General features: G+C 32.8%; 2 protein-coding genes across 2 annotated transcripts; one reads left to right on the top strand and one right to left on the bottom strand.

The window, feature by feature from the left end:
- The first annotated feature begins 468 nt into the window (after positions 1-468).
- Positions 469-4,551, top strand: LOC124829716 (gibberellin 2-beta-dioxygenase 2-like). The gene is made up of 3 exons (XM_047303281.2): positions 469-1,077; positions 3,328-3,727; positions 3,987-4,551. Exons 1-3 carry the CDS (start codon positions 569-571, stop codon positions 4,263-4,265), a joined length of 1,188 nt encoding a protein of 395 aa, XP_047159237.1. The 5' UTR covers positions 469-568; the 3' UTR covers positions 4,266-4,551.
- Positions 4,552-14,855: 10,304 nt separating this feature from the next.
- Positions 14,856-19,890, bottom strand: LOC124829723 (putative pectinesterase 53). The gene is made up of 5 exons (XM_088097605.1): positions 19,530-19,890; positions 19,253-19,442; positions 18,977-19,180; positions 15,517-15,752; positions 14,856-15,422 (listed from the first exon to the last, which is right to left on the bottom strand). Exons 1-5 carry the CDS (start codon positions 19,871-19,873, stop codon positions 15,269-15,271), a joined length of 1,128 nt encoding a protein of 375 aa, XP_087953731.1. The 5' UTR covers positions 19,874-19,890; the 3' UTR covers positions 14,856-15,268.
- Between the last annotated feature and the right edge of the window lie 4,355 nt (positions 19,891-24,245).

A 24,245-nucleotide genomic window follows, 5' to 3' on the forward strand; every position in this document is an offset into this window, starting at 1 on the left:
TTCCCACCTTAAAATCTTCCTCTGAAAAAGATTAAATTAAATAATTAATGTGACACTATAACAGTTCAAATCTCAGATCTTTCATAAATTAATCAACTGCTAATCACTCCTTCAACATTCCTGCTTTCGTTAATTCTGATGATTGGTTGGTTTAGTTACTCTATTGCATTATAATATTTCCTTTTTAAATCCGTCTTATTGCTCAATGTAGACTGTGGAAGATTTTAGACTTGTCAAATTTTCTTCTATCAATTCATGCACACCACCAAGATTATAATCCTTCTTCATTTTGAATTCTTTTTGCTTTTTCACCCATCTTGGACTGTCTTGTCTACGAAGTCCACGCCACCTTAAATAATCACAACATTTAATATATCAATTTCTTATTCTTATATATAAAATTGTCACTTAATCACCATACCCCCATCTCGCTCCTGGTCCTGCACGTAATAATTTAATCGCTTTCAATAAAATAAAAAAATCAATATTTAAACAAAACCTCTTTTTCCTTCTCCTCATTCTCTCCCTTCCCACCCCTTACATGTCAAGTATAAATAGATGATATGTGATGCCAACTTTCTGCAACCAAAAATCCATCACCCTCTCCAGAGTTATACCTATAAGCCAGCCATTCTTATATTCCTCGTCGATCAAAATAATACACAGACACACATATTTCTCCGATATAGCGATGGTTGCTCCTTGTCCAACTTCCATGATGGTAAGAACCAAGAAAACAAAGGCTGTGGGAGTTCCGACGATCGACCTTTCGTTGGAAAGGTCGAAGCTGTCGGAAACAGTGGTGAAAGCATGTGAAGAATATGGTTTCTTCAAGGTGGTGAACCACAGTGTGGCAAAGGAGGTGATTTCAAGATTGGAAGAGGAGGGAACGGCGTTTTTCTCCAAAACCTCCTCCGAGAAGCGTCAAGCTGGCCCTGCCAATCCTTTCGGATATGGCTGCAGAAATATTGGCCCCAATGGCGATATGGGTCACCTCGAGTATCTTCTCCTTCATACCAATCCGCTTTCCGTATCTGAGAGATCCCAAACCATAGCCAGCGACCCTACCAAGTTCAGGTACTCCTTCGTATTACTTTCACAACTCTTCTATCTCCTTTCTTCTCTCATCAACTTCACCTTAACGGATTCCATATCTGCCTTTCAATTTTTCATATCATATCAGTTAATACGTGCTCAAAATAATAATAGACTAAAAAACTATTTTACAAGTAATTTTAATTTTTTAATCAGTTTTTTCGACAATAGTATTACTATAGGAACAGTTTAAGATTTACTACCAGAGCATAATAATTACTGTTTATTGGCATGTGTGTGACAGGGATAGGTAGAAAGCCTGGGGGAAGGGGGGGTCTGTGGGGATATAGTGTAGGGAACAAGCCCTTATCTGTATCTGTTTCTTAAGAGCCAAGCAGGGTGGTGGGTGTTTTAGTCCGTAACACTGACGAAATTCATATAACTTTTTTAATTTTTTTTACTCCTGTATTTCATAGCTGTATATTTCGATAACATTTCTCAATAAATTAGAAAACAATGATTATCTTTTCATATGAGCAAGAGAATTTAATCATGAAAAATAGAAAGAATTATTTGAGAGATTTGTATAATATTTCTTGACGTCTACATTCTTTGAGAAGACATCTTTCTTTTATACAGCAAGTTATGACGGCTGCAAATTTTTTAAATTTTTTAAATATTTTTTTATATAAAAAAAATTATCCCACCAATGTATTTATAATTTAAATATAACTCTTTTTCATGGTTTACTTGATATTTAATATTGTCTTCTTGTCGTTTACATTACTGGTAGACCATTCTTATGAGGAAAGAAAGGATCATCAGATATCTATTCGTATTAATAATATTTTTTGTTTTGCTTTATTTATATGTATATAGTTTAATGGGGTTTGTCTAGCGCTTTCCGTGTATGATAAATAAAGTGAAATAACAATTATGGTAGCTTATTTTATGAATTTTTAGTAAAATAGCAACAATTATGCTATCTTATTTTATTAATTTTCTATCCATTAAATATGAATATTTGAGTTGAAAAGGTATAAGCAACACGTGCACACACAATGACTGTGTCAAAGAACCTTAATTAATTATTTTCGTCGGGTACAAATCCTGCTGATTTGCAGTTAAATTTTCCGGTTTAAACTTTTAAAATATGTTAAACACATTTCAAAATACCATTATACTTACAATCATTGTGTTTTATATATGTTACTTTTATGTTTTTTTTTTATAATTAATCATTAAGAGTTTAATAATTATATTCATATACATGTATTATATTTTCTTTTATCCTTTTCTCTTTTCTGCATATCCAAATTGATTTTTCTTTCTCTTTTTCTTTTCTTTTCCCGCATCTATCCTGAGATGGGTGTGTGTATATGTCTCATTTTTCTTCTTTAAAATGCATGGGAATTGGCAGCAGCTAGAACTGTTTTTGTTTATGGAACACACTTTCTAGGAGTGTTGGGCCCAACACATAGAACTAACATTATTGCACGACAATCACGTTATTTAATGGCTTTACCATAAGTCATTACGTGGCAGTGATTTCACAAAATGGATTATATTTAAAATTATTTTCTAGTGAAATAGTTTTGATGTAAATTTTGTACAACTTTTCTATTGAATGAAAAAGACCTAAATCTCTTTAACTCCATCCTTTTTGGAATCAGAATCAATCCCTCATACACGGTACAATCGTGAAAACCATTCCAAACAAATAAACATTTATAAAAAATTATAACGTGAATTTGTATCTTGAAGATCATTCCTTTTATTTGACATAGCCTTGTGTAGGAAAATCACGCGCATAATTTTGGGTTCAAATTTCTTATCTTTTAGTCAGAATTGGGAATAACCCGAAAAGGCTACGTATAGAAGATGCGGTTATAACCAGGTTTAGCACTGTATTAACGAGAAAGGAGAGTACAAAGTTAATGTAACAGGTTCTGTTATTTGTGCTATGAGTAGCAGTGGTCTTTACTCATATTGTGGAGCCACTTTGCCCACTTTTCCTAGCATGCCCGTACGAAGCCAGTGACCATATATCTTCATGTCACCGGAAGAAAATGGACCAAATATTGGGCTAACACTGTCACATAGAAACAAACAAGTCACACAATCCAATCAAGAATAGAGAAAAGTAATATTATATGATATGATCCTCCATGTGTGTTTGCCTGGTAGTATCTGGTAACATGAGAAAAGACGCATGTTTAGATATACTTGAGATAGGTTTTTAACCTTAAATAGAGGTGAGTAACGCCCTGCATTTTTTGGTTTCAATTGCAGTTGCGCCGTAAATGATTATATAGAAGCAGCTAAAGGACTAACATGTGAGATTCTTGATCTTGTGGCGGAGGGTCTGTGGGTCCAAGACAACTTCTCACTCAGCAACCTCATCAAAGACGTCCACAGTGACTCACTCCTCAGGATCAATCAGTACCCTCCCGTGAGCCTAACGGGCAACAAGAATAGTGACACATCCAAACTCGAGCCACATCAGCTCCACAACCAAAATAATAATAATAATAACAACATTGGATTTGGAGAGCATTCTGACCCTCAGATCTTGACCATCATGCGATCCAACAACGTGGACGGCCTTCAGATTTCCACCCACGATGGCTTGTGGATCCCTGTCCCCCCTGATCCTAATCAGTTCTTCGTTATGGTTGGTGATGCTCTGCAGGTTGGTTTCTAATCAACTCAATATCACACTCACAACCACGATTACCACTAATCATCTTCTCATTTCTTTCCTCATTACTATACCTTACTTAGTATGTCTTAGGCCTTTCAATCCATTCCCCACAAACCAATACAGACACTTAGGCATAATAATTCCCACTCAAGTGATTTCACTATGCCTTTTAAAATTATTTGAATATCATTTTGCTAGCAACAACATAGTAACAGGTTGTTTGATATGTTTGTATACTTTTTGTTAGGTTTTGACAAATGGAAGGTTTAGAAGCGTGAGACACAGAGTATTGACCAACACAACAAAGGCCAGAATGTCGATGATGTACTTTGCCGCGCCACCGCTGAATTGGTGGATCACTCCACTGCCGAAGATGGTGACACCCCTCAATCCAACTCTCTTTAAGCCCTTCACGTGGGCCCAATACAAACAAGCAGCATACTCTCTACGATTGGGAGACACTCGCCTTGATCTCTTCAAGATCCAACGACAACAAGATACCCATCTCGCATCTGCTTCTCCCTGACACTTAGATCGCATTCCTTCTGCATATTCTTCCACCACCTAATGTTAGTCACAGAGAGCAGCACTTGGAGTTTCCCGATACCTCTTTTTTCTCTCTCTCTGTTTTTTTTTTTTTTTTTTTATATATAATATAGCCTTTATAGTTTCATAAAGTTCTAAAAGCTCACCATTAGTGATTTACATTGGTGGAAAAGTATTCCACCTAGTTGCTACTGCTGTAAAATATAGCCAACCTTGAATTCCTATACAAGGGTATTTTGACATAATGAATCATGATCTATGAATTCAGCACCACCATCATTTATTTATTTATTCTTCTCAAGGACCCTGCTACAGAGCCACCAGATCTAATAATGCTAAAGTTTTAAAAAATAGCCATTTGTGTATTTATTACCCCTAAGTTTGACCGTGTACATTTAAACCAATTCGGGTAGAGTGATCTTTAGCACCTGTTAAAGCTTATTAAAAAAATAATGATTAATTAAGGTTTGTTGACTTGTTTTGTGTTGAAAAAGTTGGAATCTTTCTTATTGAATAAGCATAACATGCAGCATGTTTAGTTTTTTTCTTTATTTAAACTATACACATGTATGAAGCAACCGGAGACTGATATTCTGGTCTTCGTTGACGCTGACAGAAGAGAAAGCCAGCTACTAGAATTTGAAAGTCAACTTAGATTTTGGCGGAGCGTAGAAAACTGGAAACCAGATCTGTTCTGTCTACTACAGATGAATAATAGCTCTTGACCAATCAAAGCTAATGTTTCTAACTTCTAATTTAAAGAAGCTAGTCTTTTCTGAAAATGCAGTAATTTCTACAGATTCTATATTTTAATGTTATAGCTCTTTAGACTGGTAGACTTATATGGGCGTAAATAGATAAATCATGTATCAACAAGTCTAATTTCAACAGGACCGTGCAAAACACGTAACAACATATCTATCTCTGATGTTTTGTTTCCTCTGTAGGTTTTAATCGATCAAATTCCTGATAAAACTGTGTAGGACGAATGCTTTAGGTTTGTTGAAAACACATCCTTAAGTGTTTATAATATTTCTGTGCATGGATTTTATGAATAATGGGAAATGAATTTCTCTAGAATAATATATCTTTTTTTAAATATATTTTTATAAAAAACCAGTGATTGGTATCAAGAGTATGTTATACATTTCAAAGGATTTAGATCTGTGAGAGGTCTCCAAGTCACAATATTTCCACCATTGTCCAGATAAAAATCAGAAAAAGAACAAAAATTAAGGAAAAAGGGAAGCCATTTTGTTCTTTTTTGTGTTCAACAAACCATTTTCACCAAAATATATGGATCTTAAAATTGTAAATACAATTTGTGATTACAAGATACGAAGAACATGAAAGGATCCTAAGCATACAGACTGAAAATACAAAGAGACCAAAACAATAAAATGAAACTTATATAGTCACACGAGAGAACACAGTATATCACTTTGGCAGAGTGTTATATGCATGGCAGAACTTGAATAAATAAGACTTAAAGAGACAAGAAATAACAAATATGCTTCAAGATACATTGAAGATAAAAAAGGAGGCCAAACAGGAAAAAAGAGCATGTAGGAAATAGCAATGAAAACAATAATAACCTAACTTTTTGAGCATGCCCTTGAGATTAATCCCTTAAGTTGATCTTAATATCATTAGTCTCTGATTTGCAGTGAAGTGAATGGATGGTTGTCTACAGTAAAAGAAAAACCAGTTGAGGTTGCCTATGTTTAATTTTGACTCTTAAAAGAGGAAAATGAAAAAGAAAAAAGGGTATTGAAATACGAAAGCATGGGATTACATGTAAAATGTAATGGCCGGGCAAGATACTTGTTGGATATGATGTACCTATGTTGCAGCAATAATGCAGTAGCTTGAACAGGTGGTGTCATGACATAGATAGTGTAATGTTTTGAAAAAGGAGAGAATCTGTTTGAGGTAGCTAGCAGAGGGTGAGTTAGAATAGAAGCCCCCATTAGAGTGGGAAAGGTCCACCTATCTGAGGCAGAGGTGGTGGGTTCTTTGTAGATGACAAGCAGAAAGGACAATATGAGAGTGATGAAGATGACCAACAGTTGCAGCATTTTCATTAAACCCTGCATAGACATTGACTTTAACATGGTTTATTAGCCTTGTTGACATTGCAGCTCTACTGATCTGTCTTAGAAGTGGGATTCTCTTCATTTGCCATAATAAAGTTATGCAGCATCGTTGTGGTGATTGGAGCGAAGTGAAATGATTATGCTAAAAAATAAGGTCGTTTCATTTCTGTCTGGGGTTGGTTACTATTACTATTGTTGTTTGATGTAGGTATTTTTTTTCAGATTACTTAAGCTGCTTTTAGTTGGTCTTTAGTCTTGGTACAATGTCTAGTTTGGACCAAATTCTTGTATTCTATCAAGTACTACTTTGAGCCAACCCTCCTGTAATTAACTCCCACTTTCAGATATTGGCCAGGAAGGAAGCACCACTCTTTTAAAACTGGTAATGTCATGTCCCAATCGTAGGACATGTCTATATTTGTATGTCAAACATCACATAACATTTCAAACACTTTTAGCTGTATTTTATAATTCCTTTCTCTTTACTTTTTAAACTTTTATACTTCTATGTATTCAAATCCCATAATATACTTACATAATATTTATGGGTAACTCTTTTTTTTTACGCAAAATTAAAATTTACTTTTGATAAAAAATTTATATATTTTTTATTCTCAAATTTTAAAAATAAATAAATATTTTTTTATAATTTAATTATATTTAAATTTAGGCTTAATTACCTACTTAGTCCCCATGTTCGGAGGTAATTTTCTGTTTAGTACCCGGTTTTAAAAATGTAGGCATTTGGTACCTATGTTTTGAAATTTGTATCAATTGAATCCTATCCAATTAACGCCGTTATAATTGATAACGTTTTTCTGACTGTGTATGTGATTTGTGCAATCAATTGCGTCGTGGCAATGAGGTGGCTTAAGTGACTTGACGTGGCAGGCTGAATTGGGAATTTGAAATGGGGTTACATTTTTTAAATTGGGGAAATAAACTAATTAGGGTTTTTTTTATCGTACGTTAAAAAACATTACGAATAGTAAGTTAGAAATTGGGGATTTTTCATTCATTGTTGTGGTTGATAGTGTGGAAGGATTTGCGAGCAAAGGTTGATACTGAGTGAAGGATTGTCGTGGTTGTGGAACGAGATTTGTTGAGCGAAAAGGCGTTGTGAAGTATCTTGCGGTGTGTCAGCTATTGCGGCGGGTGAGCGATAGCGATAGCGGTATCCCTTTGGAGGCGGAAAGGTGAAAGGTGCAGTTTTTATGAGTTCTTTTATGTAGTTTCGGTTCCCCATGGTAATATGTTGGATTCTTGTCCCCTTAGTGTGTCATGTTGTGTTCCTGTCGTGGTCCCCTTTGTTGTGTTTGTAGTGGTCCCTTTCTTTAGTGCCTGTTGTTTTCTTATGCTTATTGTTTGTATGTTTTTGGTTCCCCATGAGTGCGTACTGTTTTGTGTACCTTAAGTGCGTACTGTTTTCACTTTCGTATTGTTGAATGTGTGGTTGTTGTTTATTGTGTGGTCCTTGCGTATTTATTTAAGCATTGAAGTTGGTGAGGATGGTGAACAACAAGTTGGTGAGGATGGAGATAAAGTTGTTGAAGTTGGTGAACATGATGAGCATCAGGTCCATGACATTGGTGAGGATGTTGAAGGTCAACTGCCTGAACATGGTGAGGATGGTGAGGATGATATCATTGGTGGTGGTGTAGGGGATGGTGAGGATGATATCATTGGTGGTGGTGTAGATGGTGGTGTAGGGGATGTACAGGATGAGTTTGATGTTAGTAGTTGGGTAGGTTCTGATGAAGACGCTTCTGTGAATGAAGATGATTTGGTGGATGTTATAGTGGAAGGAGATGAAGAACCCGAACAAGAGGAATACGAAGGTAGTTTGTTTGCTGAAGTGGGTACAAGAAGTGGATGTCCTACTCCAAATAAGCATGTACAGGCCCGGGGATTATCTGATAGTGAGTGGGAATCTGATAGTTGTGGCAGTATTTATTTAAGTGATGAGTCAGATAATGAAACAACTGGATATGGAGATTTTGGGATCTTTTCAGAGCCAGTTAGTATGAAAGAATATAAATGGCAACTGGGAACATACTTTCCTGAAAAAAAAGATTTCACTGATGCAATTAGAACTTATGGAGTACATAACGGTAGGAAGTTGAAGATTTCTAAGAATGACAACAGAAGAATATGCGTCAAATGTATTGGTTCACAAGGGAAATGTCCATGGTATGCATATTGTGGATATAGGAGTAGCCAACGTACATGGCAGTTAAGGAAAATTGTAGACAGTCATACATGCAGTAGGGAATTCAAAATTGGTTTAGTTACCTCTAAATGGTTAAGTGGGAGGTTAGAGAAGAGCATGACAGGAAATCCGGATATTAATATGAAAAACCTACACAATAAATTTTGTAAAAAGTACAACATTGGTGTGTCTAGGTCTACAACAAGTAGGGCAAAGGCAATGGCATCCGCCAATATTACTTTGATGAGGATTGAAATTTAAGAGTCATACTTTCTTTTTTTACTGTGATAGGGACTTCTCCCAGCTTTACAAAATCTTTTGCCTGGGGTGGACCAACGTTTTTGTGTAAGGCACATATATGCAAATTTTAGGAAGAAATTTACTGGCATAACTCTGAGACAATTATTATGGAAGGCAGCATCATCAACACATCCTCAAGCATGGGAGTCAGTGATGCGACAAATTAAGGACGTTAATGAAGATGCATTCAAACATTTGATAGCTATTCCACCCAGGCTAGTATTCAAAATTGTAATTGTTGTTTCATGTTTTGTACATCTTTGTTCTTTTCCAAATGTTTAACTTAATCTTTTTTTCCAGATTTTGGTCTAGATCCAGATTTACAGGAAGACCTGTTTGTGACACACTTGTTAATAACATTTCAGAAGGATTTAACAGTGTGATCTTTGATGCAAGGGGGAAACCAATCATAACAATGTTGGAAGAGATTCGTATATACTTGATGAAGAGGTGGGCATCCAATAGAGAGAAGATAAGTAGATTTCAAGGTCTCATTTGCCCCAAAATTCAAAAGAGGCTACAAAAAGAGTTACAAAACACAAAATATTGGCTACCAAAGTATGACAACTTGTGATTTCCTTTACTATTGTTGTTTATACTGTTTCCATTTAACATTCATTGTTTATGATTTTGCAGTTGGTCAGGGATGCAAATATTTGAGATCTGCCATACATCCAACATAGCTGAAAAGTATGTCGTTGATTTAGAGAAAACAGACTGTAGCTGTAGAAAGTGGAGTGTATCAGGAATTCCTTGCTCTCATGCACTTACAGCAATGAGGTTTTTGAACATGAATCCATAAGACTTCATCCCGCACTGGTTCAGAACCTCCACCTATGAAGAAACATACATTCCAATCATTTTCCCTCTCAATGGACCTGATCTATGGCAAAGGACTTCATATCCTGATATTTTGCCTCCACCAAAACGGGTCTTGCCAGGTAGACCAAAAAAGAAAAGAAGGCTCGAGAGTTGGGAGCAAAAAAAGGATAATACACAACTTGGACAAAAAGGAATCCCTAAGAGATGTTCCATATGTAGAGAACTTGGGCATAGAAAAACTAAGTGCCCACAGAGAAGTCAACAACAACACTACCCACACCCTTCTCAACCAAGTCAACAATCAAACGAAGAACGTACACCAGACCCAACTCAAGCAAGTCAGATAACTCAAGAACCCCAAACTGATGAAATCACAGCACAACTTTAGATTGTTCTAGTTTCAAACATTAAGTACATCTTTGTTCTATTTTGGATATGTACTTTGACTTTAAATAGTGTTGCTTTGCTTTCTGTAGTGTATTTTGCACTTAACAATGTATACATTTTGGATGATATCTGAACTATTTTGGATGATATGTGATGTTTTCTGAAGTATTTTCTGTCATATTCTATTGTCTGATTTGATATTTTGCACTTAACAAACGCTCGCCAGGAGAACGAACGTCCAATTCACGCTCGTCCAGCGAGAACAGGACGCTCGCCCTGTGGACGCAAGTACGTTCAGTGGACGCTCGTCCAGCGAAGCGAACGCCCAGTCAGGCAGAAGAGGACGCTTGTCCAGCGAAGCGAACGCCCAGTCAGGTAGAAGAGGAGGCTCGTTCAGCGAACTAAGAGGACGCTCGTCCACAACCGCTTAGTGGACGCTCGGCATCGAGAAGTGGGACGCTCGTCCACGCTCAGTGGATGCTGTTTTTCCACTTGTGGGGATTTTGAACTGGAATTAACACCTATAGGAGATTCGGTCTGAGTATAATAGGAAGGTTGGAGATTGGGTCTGAGTATAATTGTAAAGTGTACTTGAACCATACTAAAAAGAGATTATTCTTAGTGTAAGTGAGTTAAATTATTATACGGTTGTAAAGTGTTACATGAGTGTCTTGGGAAACATAACACTTCTCTGAAAATTAGAACGATTTGGTACTTCTTGCCAGAAACATAACACTTCTCTGAAAATTACATTCTAATATAACCATCTTCTTCATTAAATACAATGGCATTAGAAACACAATCTCATTACAATTTAACTAACTTCTTCACAATTTAACTAACTTCTTCATCACAAAATGTGACTGATACAACACTTCAACAAAATTAAAACATAACACATACAAAGACGATATTAATCAACCCCATCAAACATAACATCCAGATTAAGACCTTTTCCCTTCTCTAACAAACCAAAAGTGATTTTTCCAAATTCATAATCTTTCTCCTTTGCCACCCAATTGTAGTATCCCTTTCATCAACATTATCTTCACTGGCCCATTTGAAGAAATTACATCCTCGCACTTCTTCATTTCGACTACGCTGTACAAAACATGCAACCAAAATCATCTCAGCCAAAACCAAATAAATGTATCCGAAAATAAAAAACACCACGAAGGGAAGAAACCTTGTAATTAGGGCAGCCCCAAAAAGGCTTGCCTTGGTTCTTAGCAGTTTTTGCGACTCTCAATACGGCAAGCTCTCCACAATAGCATATTTGTGTGCCAAGCATTCCTCTTGATGAAGCACCACGACAGCTCCCCCGTGAGCAAGACGAACAGTCATTCGTTGACATTGCGTCGTCGTCCACACCAACAAAACAACCCCAACCCCAAAAATGAACCACAATCAAAGAAGAGAACAGGGATACGACACCCACCTCAGACGAAGCAAAGAACGAAGGGCACCCCACCTCAGCGACCTTCTTCACCTCAGAAAACAACAATAGTTACTCAACATAGGGCACCCACTTCACACCAACCAAACAACGAAGGCCACCCCCACCTCAGTTCACCTCTTTAACCTCTGCTACTAGCTACCTATAAAAAAAAACCCTAATTAGTTTATTTTCCCAATTTAAAAAATGTAACCCCATTTCAAATTCCCAATTCTGCCTGCCACGTCAAGTCACTTAAGCCACCTCATTGCCACGACGCAATTGATTGCACAAATCACATACACAGTCAGAAAAACGTTATCAATTATAATGGCGTTAACTCGATAGGATTCAATTGATACAAATTTCAAAACATAGGTACCAAATGCCTACATTTTTAAAACCGGGTACTAAACAGAAAATTACCTCCGAACATGGGGACTAAGTAGGTAATTAAGCCTTAAATTTATTTTATATTTTAAATGTGTTTTATATTGATATTTAAGTCATTTATACTATTTACGTATTAAATGTTAGTTTGAAATGCATTTAACACATTAAAAAATTAAACGTCAGAAATTTCAATTTCGTGTGTTTAAGGATTAAAAAGATATTTATTCCAAATATTTATAAACTTATATATCTATTATGATTAATACTTTTAAAATAAGTGAATTATGAATTTAAATATTTGTTTCAGACATACATCTATGTATACATTTCAAACTTTAAAATTATACATTCAACAAACAGTATCGTTGAGTAAATCAACATAGAAAATTTTAACTAGTTCCTCACGAGTTCTTTCAAACTCAATATAACTGCAAAGATGTTAAAGAATTTTAAAATCTAAAACCCGTATCCTTTGTGGAGACTAAAATAAAGGGAGTTAAACTTACGCTTAGCATTACTCTTTTTATAAACTTTAACATTTTTTTTTGAATTATGTAACTCCGATAACTTAAAATATATTCACAGAATGTTAGAGAAAATAGTTATTATAATTAATCAGTGAATATATTCGAAGTCTTATCAGAAGTTAATTATTTCTTTTTTGTTTTTATTTAGATAGATGATCATTAACATGCAAATTAAATTCTTTAATTAAAATCAATAAGCTAAACTTAATTTACAACTGCCTATAATATAAATTACATTATGTCTCTTTCAAAGTACAAATGACTTAATTAAAATCAATAAGTGAAATTTAGTTTGTAATGGTTGAGAATTTGAATTATAATATTATTTTAATTTTAAATAAAATGAATTTAGTATTTTATAAATATAAATAAAAGTATAAAAAGAATTGATATGTAATTAAAGAGACTAAAAACACAAGCATACCCTGTGAAATTGATGATCGAGCAGCTTAAAGGTCGTCTTCGTGATGGCAGCAAGATTGCATATATTATCGTTCAGCCTTTTCTGAGTTGGCTTCACTTCCATGGTGGTGTAGGCCCTCAACCTCAAGACATCACTATCTAATGCGAAAGATTTTGAGCACAAAAAGAGCAGCACATCAAGATTGAGACCTAAGCAAACAAATGGCTCCATCTTAAGGGAACAATCAACACAGATAATCCCTTCTGTCATGCCCTTAACAAGATTCCGACACTCGCTTCAGTCCTTCCCAACTCGTTGACTGCAATATAAGATTTGATTACGCATGTGATTTCTTACGAAAATCACATTTTACCGACGTTTCAGCTTCACTGATGGGTGACTCTAGTTTGTAAGATGGTTTTACTGTCATTGTCATTTGATCATTTCTTCTTGGTCCAAGAGTTATATTCCACACAGCCCCGAATCAGAAGCAAACACCTACGTAAATCTAAAGAAAGAAAAGTGAATAAAAAGAAGGCCTTCCTTTCTAGATAGTAAAGTCTTGCTTGTCTAATTCGGTCGTACCAACTAACCAATATCACCAAGAATCAAGTCACAGCTGTTCCATCAACCATTGAAGATGCCTCATGCCTGGTTCTTTACATTTTTTAGTTAACCAAAATGGTAGATAGGTGTAGCTAGCTCGACTGTGACCTGAAAGAAGGATTTCTCTGTTATACTACACTTTCTTTGCTACATTCAGTTCCCAAGTTGCATGGTTGGTGCCCGGTAATTTTCTCATGCAACTATATATGCCTTCGTAGCACAAAAGAAATTTACAAAACGAATGTAACACGGGTAATAATATCCATTTTTTTATGATAAAAAATAACTTTCCAAGTTGCTAAACTTATATTTCAGACAAGTGCTGTCGACGTGAGAAAAATAAAGTTTTACTCTATGCCATTCATCACAAGCCAAGTGCACAAGCGTTAGTTTGGAGGTTTTTTTGGTCATGCAAGGAGCTCGCTCATAGTTGATGATATTTCAATGCTTTACGACATGCCTCAAAGGCTTTGATGGCCAACTCTTAACAAAAGCTTTGGGAGGTTGCAATGTTCAAAGCATTTCTTAAGGCTTTAACTAACAATTTATAAACCACCACTGAATTTTCTATTTTTACTCACTCATTACGCATCTTTTAACAATTTTATATGAATTAATTATTTGATATACCTAAACTTTTTTACTTTCAGTACTCTTGTTCATTTTTTTTACTTTCTTCTCTCTTAAAACAATACAAAAGTTTATATTTTTATAACTATTTTATCCTTGTAATATGTGTGTCAAATAAATGTAAAAATATGTCACGGTACTATTATTTCTTTTTATATAAATTAAAGTATCACGTTAATTAAAATAAAAACATTAAATATTATATAAAAATAATTTATAAATTTATTGTTTAATTAAGATTAAGTTCAATTTTTATTTATGGATTAAACTCATGTCTTATTAATATTAATTATTCAAGATTTTACATTAATTGTCATAATTTGGTAAGAAAATGGAAGAACTTGTTATAATTACTAATTTCACAAGAAATCCAGAATTTTCTTTCTTTGTTTTTCGTAAGAGGAAAGCTTCCCTTCAAATCCTAGTATTAAAACCATGTTATACGTATCTGCTATTTTAAATCTATTTTCCTGGCAAAACCTTAAAAACACACGTCCAATCTGTGTTCTGGTCTTCTATAATGGCTTCAATTTTGCTATTACTAAAAGCGTTACTAAGATGCTGTCACCATGAACTTCAGCCCGAGAGCCAAAGGTGGAAAGACACAGAAACAAAAGAGTTGACATCCATTATTAAGGAAAAGAAAGCAGAGAAACCATCCAGTGGCTTAGATAACCTAGAACACTTCTGGAGTTTCTTCAATGGTCACAAGGAGGAGACCAGACCCTGGAAATTAGCTGAGTGTTGTATTTGGCCTTAAAATTCTGTTCCCTGTCTTATCCTGCTCCATCATGTTTGTATTTTTTTGGGTATTCCTGCTTCATGATGCTGTCATTCCATAACTCAGAAGCTTGGAGATGAAATTTTATGTCTTTCTTTTTCCGTACTTTGATAAGTATAAAGCTGGTTTAGCCTGCGCATGCGTGTGTTCATTGTGCTCACATCATTTCTCTTCCCATCACAACAGTTTTAAATAGTGTACTTCTTTTATTTATATTCCCATTTAAGGAACACATTTATGAAACAAGACTTAATGTAGTGCCAATATTTTCAATCAATGAAAACAAACCACTATTCGCAATTGTGAATATTCGGAAAAAGGATATTAATTATAATGAACTCAAACACCTATTAATTTCACAAGATAATTTTAAAGTCTGCATGTTCTTTCATTTTCAGGTCGTGTTAATGAGCCAAGTGTCCCCTTCAATGAATTGGGTCCCAATAAATGGCTTGGCCTCTTCATCGGTAAGCATTCGTGCCCATGGCACTCTTCCTGCCAAGTTAGCTCCTGGCCCACTACACATGTATTCTCCATAATATACCCTCCTGAAAAACACACACATACAAACACGGAATTAGCCCTTCCTTGAGTAATTTGTATAAAAAAATGTATGACTTGACTGTGGTGCATTGAACTAACGAATCACGGTTTTGGTCACCCCAATCACTCCATCCTTTGGGGAGTACTAGGTTGTCCATGTAGGTGTAAGAGAAAACAACTCTGGAATAATCGCCCCATGCTCTTCCTAGATAAACATGTCCACTACCGGTTACTGTGCAGTTTTTGAAGGAGAATCCACTCTCCAGTGACGAATTTGTACGCTTTTGAGCAGTGATGGAAGCCACCTTCGTAGTTGTGGAATTTAGATAGCAATTCTGCTTGCCAAGTCAATAAAAAACTTACCAGTAAATTAATAGACAAAAGGATTGTCTTTAACTCTTAAGACCACAAGTTCATATTATGAATATCAACCTTTTATATCTGAACATTTTAAAGGTTTGATGGATTTGCAATTAACTTATAAATTTGTTATTTTTAACTGAGTTTTGTGTTTTAAAAAGTTTGTTTTATTTTAAAAATTTACTGTTCATGTTTATATTTTTAATGGTTGGTTAACTTGTTTTTGAAAAGTAAAGAAACACTGATATCATTTTGGTGATGAAAAAACTAAATGAAAAGTACTTAAATAAAAAAAAATAAAATAAAATTTTCATAGAAATATTCAAATTTATTATATAAAAGCATAAACACAAATTATAAAATGTTATTAAAAATAATAGGTTTAATCATTCTAACGATTTTTGTTTGTCTTAATTAAATTTCTATTTTTCAAAATTTGATATTAGGTTCTTGTTGTGATACTAACATTATTAATGAAGGTGTCACGTGTTATAATTTTTTAAAATATTTTTTATTTTTTATTTATTTTTATATTTTTTTTAAGAAAATAAATTTTTATCATGTATTAAATTAATATTATGTTACATGAAAATAAGTGTGAACAGAAATATTACGTGTAATTGTATTAGTCTGAATTTGATTCTTTTATTTTTAATTTGTCTCAATTTAGTCATTTTATTTTTAATTTGTCTTAATTTAGTCTTAATTTTATTTTTAAATTAAATAATTTTATCTTTTCAAATTCAAATAAAATTTAATTTAAATATAAATGTTATACAAATATTTTTATTAAAATTGATATTTTTATTACATTTTCTTAACAAATTAGAAAAAATTTCGTGGAGAAAATGATTTATCCTTTAGTTTTTTAGTGAGGTTTAATGTAGGCGTGTAAACAATTGGTTGATAAGATCTGGATAAAATCACTGTTCAATTCAATAAGAAAGTTGAGTTTGATAAAGTTTTTCTAGTTTTGTGATTATTAATAAAGTTGGATTATATTATTAGTCAATTCAGTTACATCTTTAGAATATTTTTATTAAAATTTGTAACTTTTAAACTCTTTTAAATTTTTTAAAAGATAAAATATATTGAATATTTTAATTTTTTAAAATTGAAGTTAATTAAATATTTTTAGGAAGATTGAGTTTAATTATTATTTTCTCCACATAATTTACTTTAATTTTTTTTAAAATATTTAATAAAATAACAATTTTAATAAAAGAAATTGTATAAAATTTATATGGAAATTAAAATTTGTTTGAATTTAGAGAGAGGGAGAATTATTTAATTTTAGAAAGAATTAGAATTAAATTAAGACAAAATAAAAATACATTATTAAATTGAAACTAATACAATGACACATGACATAATAGTGACATGTTGAAATGTCATTGTCATGTCACACTATCGTTATCATGTGGCACAATGCACATGACAAAAAAATTAAAAAAAAAATAAAAAAATATTTTAAAAAATAAAAAAATTACAAATTCACACATAACACTCTTTACCTGTGTTAACGTGGAACAACGACAAATAACTAACTTGATTTGTCAACTTTTCAAAAATATAAACTAAAATAAGAAAAACAATTGAGAGGCATAGAGAATTTCTAACAAAAACAGATATCGTTGAAATGATTAAACCAAAATAATATATTGTATTAAGTAAAATATAGTTTTGTTTGCTCGTTCAAGTACAAAATATTACTAGCAAATAAGTGATAATTCATTCTTTGTAGAATTAGATATTTGCTATAATGTTGAGACCATTTCTTCTTCCAGTTACGCAATTTGAAATGCAATTTTGTACACTCCAAATTATATATTATGAAATATAAAATAAAATCGTATTTGAGACTATATAATTTAAAATATAAATATATTACATATCATACAATTTAGATTATAATTTTTGAATTTTTGATTATGTGTTTCATAATACAAACAATTATATTTTAGAATTTAAAATAAAACATATATTTTAAAAATATAAAATTTACTTTTCAGTATATTTAAAATATAAAAATTTATCAGATGAAAAGAAAATACATGGAGGTACAAGAAGAAACTGCCAAATGTTGAGTTTGAGAACTGAAACATTTTTTCACCTTTGTACATGGGCCTTTGACCATTACGTCTCAAAACACAAACCTGAGGATACAACTTTTCCCTGCACCTCCATAGGTTTCTTCCTTCACCTCCATGTAAAAGAGTACTTCTAAATGTATAATTAAAAAGTTTTCAAATTAGTAATTTTTAACTTTCCAAATTACAAAAGTCAAAAATAGATTTTAAATTTTTTAATTTTAAAAAAAATTAGAAAACGATAACTTTTGGATAATATAATCTGAAAAGATTGTATAATTCAAATGTCTTTCAGAAATATTCTTTTGAATTATAATTCAAAAATTTGTTTTCAATTTTGAATTATATAATTTACAAGAACTTCAAAGAAAAACAAACGGTTTTGAAATTATAAAAGTCACAATTTTTTATGATATTAGTTATTAAATTTATAAAAGTAGTTATTAAAAATATGAATCCTTTTGTTAATAGTACAGATACAAATCAAGCAGATGATACGTACATAACTTGATCATTATTCCTCAGGAACAATACATGTTTTATTATTATTGATTGAAAGGTTAAATATTCTCTCATCTCTAATTAATTTTTAAAATTTATGTTTTATCTCTATTTTGTAAAAATTATGAAAATTATTATTTTTATCAAATCGCACGTAAAATATTTATAATGTAACGAAGAAAGTTCTACGATAAACTATATTGTAACATTTTAATTACACATAAATATTATATTGTAATTCAGTGTGAAATTTCATTTATCATATGATAAACACTAAATATGTTATTCATTAGAAAAAATATTTTACATAATCTCTATAAAGTATAAGAATGAAATAAATCTATATTTAATATAGAGATGCAATTAATGCAATTTTTAAAAAAATTCAGGGAGAAAAATATGTTTAATTGTCATTAAATTATATCTAAATTTATGAAATTGAAAGTAAAAGTTAATAAACAAAAAATGTTATAATTTTTTTTATTAAGATGAGTGAATAATAAAAGTAGTATTTTAAAAGAGTAGGTTAAGAGAGTTACTAATGTTACTAACATTTGAAAGCATGGTGAATTTTGGAGGTTGATGAAGAAAAAAGAGGGAGAGAAGACCTGGTAAAGAGACCTAGCAGAACCGAAGATGAAATCGACAGAACCTTGAATATAGCAGTTGTTGAAGAAATGAAGGCCTTTATGATCATAGAGAGTATCTTGAGCTCCACTGAAACTGCAATTGTAAAAAGCAGCTTTGGTTCCTGAGATCCTAAGCGCCACGCCTTGTTCTCCTCTCCTTCCAATCTCATGTGGAGCACTGTTCTGTTTTACCACACACTCATCATTCATCACCAACTCTATGTAACAGTTACAAACATTCTTATAAGTGTGTACCTCAAATTTGATGTTGATGGCCACAAAGTAGCTAGCATCCACAGCAACAGTTGCACTCTGGAACGTCCCTAAGGGAGTGCCATTTCTTCCGGAGGCAGATGCTGTATCATTTCCAGTAATGGTTGGAGGATTCCCTGCGTTCCCTGACAATGTAACAAAAACCTTTGTTCTTGGGATCATCACCTTCTCTCTACACAAATCAACACAATTTCAATTCAATGTAAATAATAGCTTCTACGTAAAATAAACAACCAGTTTATATAGCTACATATAATACCTATAAACACCCGGAGAAATGGACACTATAACTCTCCTAGTGTTACGTGGTGGAATGCTATTGAGAGCTTCTGAAATGGTTTTGAAATCACCAGAACCGTCTTGTCTTACTGTTATGATAGCTTTGTTACTCTCAGCGTCCCTCAGCTTCAAATCTGGACCAGGAGCAGCCACCTTCACTTTGGTTTTCAAAATGCTCTTTCTCTCCTCGTACTTTTTCACATTTCGAGATACCCACTTGTCAAAATTGACTGCATCATGTGTGTACGAGGTGGAAGTAATGTTTAGGGAAGAAAGAAGAAACAGAAATACAATAATGAGTTGGGAGTGGGTTTTGGAAACCATGGCTAAGCAAATGCTAACTAGTCTTACCGAAATTTCAAGACCAGGCAGAATATTATACGTTAAACTCCATGATCAAAGTGCAAATGGAGAGACCACGTTAATACGACACAAAATGATTTCTCACTTAGCAATTTACTAAACTAACCCTCCTCAGCAGGAAAGAGAACAACATACATGACATTATGAACCCATTTTTCATGTATTTTCCTTTAATCCCCTCTCAGAGGTGTACCTTCTGTGTAGTGGGCACTAAGCAGTATCTAGAACAAAATTCAGAAACTTGGTGGGTATTGAGGAAGGAGTCTGGGGCCCCATTGCGCAAATTATGAGCACCACCATGTAATCCCCAACATCCCATTGGGAATGAATTATGGCGGAAGGAAGAAGAAAATTGGCTGTACTCCATTTTCCAAAAGAATATGGTAGTGGTGGGATGGCCTGTTTCGTATATAGCCATAGCCATAGGAGCACATTTCATGTATAGGCAACAATTAGTCGTGGGGTAGGACTTCTAGAAAACAGAAAATATAAATATTTATTGCATCAGGCTTATGAAGCATGTTTCGTCACGCTATGAGAAATTATAGTAAATGACTCTTGTTAAGGCATGCTCTACTATTCATTGTGTTCAATTTACGAAGTTAAAAGCCTGGTGTAGCATGATCCAAGATCAATGAAATGTGATTAGGTTCACGGGTACCACGCTAATTGTCCTGAATGGGACATGATCATGTATTTGTGTTTGGATAAGGTATATATTTTAAGAGGGTAATTATTTTTTCAAAGAATTTGAAATCTTTTGTCATAAAATATGTTATTTGTGTAAGGAATTCGGAAAGAAAATGATTTTTTATAATTTTATTAGAATAATTAGATTATTTAAAATTAAAGAATTTCAAATTTCATTAAACAAATAAGAATTTGAAAATTTTCTTATTTTAGGATTTATATTTTGATCTTTGTTATTAGGGTCGACTTAGATTTAAGTAAATGATCATATCAACCTGAATTTGGATAAACTTGACTTAACTTAGTGTGAGATTGACTCAATTTAATTTAGCATGACTCTCATCTATTGTTTAGACTCAATTCTACTTGACTAGATCTGACTTAATTTTTTAGTCTCACTTCGACTCAATTTGACATGGGTCTAACCCAACTTGGTTAAACATAATCCTAATTTAATTCAACTTGATTTGAACTCGAGTATACTCGACTTGACTTGGACCTAGGTTAACACAACTTGAATAGTCCACGTCAACCTGGCCCGATTTAGAACTGAGCTAACTTGGTTTAACATGGATTAGGGAAGACTCGATTCAATTTGGGACGGGACCACCTAAACTTAACCTAGGCTCAACTTGACCAGGTAGGCTTGATATGAACTTAATCAGGTTAGGCCCTAGCTTGATCTTGATTGAACTAAGACCTATCTAAGCCAGTTCAACTTGACAAAACATGAGTTAGCCCCAACACGAATGAATGTTGATTCGCCTTAACTCATCTTCACCTAAGCTTTGATCGACTCAATTTGACCTGAACCCAAGCCAACTCGGCTTGCTCGAGTCGACTCAACTTGATTGGTTTCAAGTCGATTCAACTTAACTTAAGTCAAGACTAACTCTGCTCGACCCAGGTCCAAACAAACTCGGTTTGACCCAACTTAACCTAGTCTTGATTAAATATCAAATACATGAATGACTTTCTCAATAGACATATTTAGCATAAAAATTCAAATTAAAAATTAATAGAAAATCATCAAAATATATGGATTGTTCTTAATGAATCTCTATCAAGATTTTGTAATTTTTTAAACTTTAATTTAAAGGAGAAATTACTAAGAGAAGTATGAAAAATATTACTACATATTTATAATCTCATACAATATTTTATTTGATTCTAAACTATTTAAACAGTATAAAACTGTTATAAAGAATATTTTTCGATATTGACAAAAAATATATAATTGATTTTATAAAAATATAAAATGGACGGGAGAATTTCTCATCTATTCATTAAAACTTCAAGTTCTTTAATAATTGCAAGTATTATTTTGAATATGAAAACGAAAACTGAATATCCCCATATATTATGGCTAAAAGGTTCCAAGATCTTTTTCTAAAAAGGAAAATACCAATTGTATTGTTTAAAAATCTTCATTTTAACTAGATGAAAATTACTTGCTTTAACTCTCTCTTTTTTTCTTGATTCAAAATTTGTATTTGTAATTTGATATATTAGTTTGTTTTTTTAAACTAAAACTAGCATTTAAGACATGGTTATAAAGTATAAAATATTAATTAATATGGTATCTCGATGATAGGCTACTTTAATATAAATTTGGATTATTTAGGATATTTTATATCACTTAAATAAGTGATGTAGGAAAGAATTTTAGTCCATAGGATTTGATGGTTCTCACCTACTTGTATCGAGACCAAATATGTTTACAATATTAGAAAGTCACATATAAAAAGCTTATAAGGTTAAATGACATTAAAACTTTCAAAGGTCACGATTAACACATGGATCAATTTATTGAAGTTAATTTTTGGTATATATATATATATATATATATATATATATATATATATATATATATATATATATATTTGATCCAATTTGAGGGGAATCTTTATTAATGATCTTTTTGTTTATAATCAAAATAGGAGAATTTTTTTTATTGATATCTTATGAAATAATCTTGTGATAATTGATACTTATTTGAAGGGAGATATATGAGTTTGTTTGACATCTTGTTATTTATCTCTGTTCTTCATCAATTACTATGTTCCCTTATAATATTTTAATTGCATTTATTCTTTTGTTGAGGGGAGCAACACTTAAAGGGGGAGATTTTATTTACTTTTTGCTTATGATAAAAATGGGAGAGAAAAAATTTTAAACTAGTGCAGTTATTACTAACATGTTTATATGTTTGTAAGTTTGAAATTTATGCAAGAAATTAGAAATGCTTTTAAACAAGAGATTTTTTATCATCATAAAAAGGGGGAGATTGTTACCAATAAGGAGCATTGGTGTCTTGAAGATATTATGGTTTTGATGATGCTACAAGATGAAGAACGTGAAGACTTTCGTTGTATTTATTAAAAACATTTTGTAAAATTAATTGTATAGGAATTACTTTATTGATGTAAGAACTCTTAGAAATTTTCTTGTTTAAAGAGTATTTGCGCAGATAATCGATTATTTGGTATAATAATCAATTATTTGGTATAATAATCAATTATCACGAGCCTATTTGGAAAATAGTTGCTCCCGCAAATAGTCGTTTATTGTCCAGAATAATTGATTATCATTGTCTGATTTAATATTGCCCAGGTTTCACAAATAATCGATTATCACTCAGGATAATCGATTATCACTTTTTGAAAACCCCTATAACGGACACAAATAATCGATTATCACTTATGATAATAGATTATATTTGGCAGTTGGGAGTTATCTTTTCATTTTCTGAACCTTGGGTTATAAATAGTGTTTTCCACAGCTCTTAGAAAGTATCTTTTCATTTTGAGAGTATTAGAGTTGTGTGCCTAAGAGAAGCTCTCTTGAGAGTGAAAAAGAATTTATGCCATTTGAGAATACAATTTGACTAAGGAAGTTCTCAAGTGATAGTGTTGCCTTTTGTCAAGTCTTGTGAATAGGAGAAGCTCACGCTTAGTGTGTCTAAGGTCGAAGCGGTTCTCTTCAAGATGGCCAAGGCATGTTCTTTCATTTGTTTGTCGAATGAAGGTTCTTCTGTTTGACGAAGAAAGGTTCTTCCGTTTGTTTGTCGAAGGAAGGTCCTTTCGTTTGTTTGTTGAAGGAAGGTTCTTTCATTTGTTTGTAGAAGGAAGGTTCTTCTGTTCGTTTGTCGAAGAAAGGTGTTTTCTATTCTTTGTTCATTTCATTATCTTGTAATCTGTACAACAATATTTTTAGTGAAAAAGGTTAATCACTATTCATAATTATTAACGACTAGACGTAGAATCTTTTGATTCGAACCAGGATAAAATTTTTGTGTTGATTTTCTTGAACCTTACACTCTCTGCACTTTTAACATATCAAATGTTTGACAAAAGTTCTCTAAGAAAATCAAATTTTTAGAATAGACCATTATATCTTGTTTATTGATCGCTACACGCTTTCTGCTCTTTAAAAGTTCTTCTTACTTTACTGCGTGACTCACTGATACCTACAAACGCAAGCCACGGGGAGGCAAATGATTGGTGGAGAGTGACGTATGGTGGCTGAGTGAGAATCTGATTTGGAACATGAGAGAATGGATGGTGTGAATGGAAGGTGACCAGGGATAATCTCTTGGATTCTCCGGCCTTGACTTTCAAGGGTGAATTGGTTCTAGAGTCAT

Source organism: Vigna umbellata, chromosome 8 (assembly GCF_029865625.1).
Source record: "Vigna umbellata cultivar VRB3 chromosome 8, Vumbellata_1.0, whole genome shotgun sequence".
In the NCBI taxonomy this organism is placed as follows: domain Eukaryota; kingdom Viridiplantae; phylum Streptophyta; class Magnoliopsida; order Fabales; family Fabaceae; genus Vigna; species Vigna umbellata.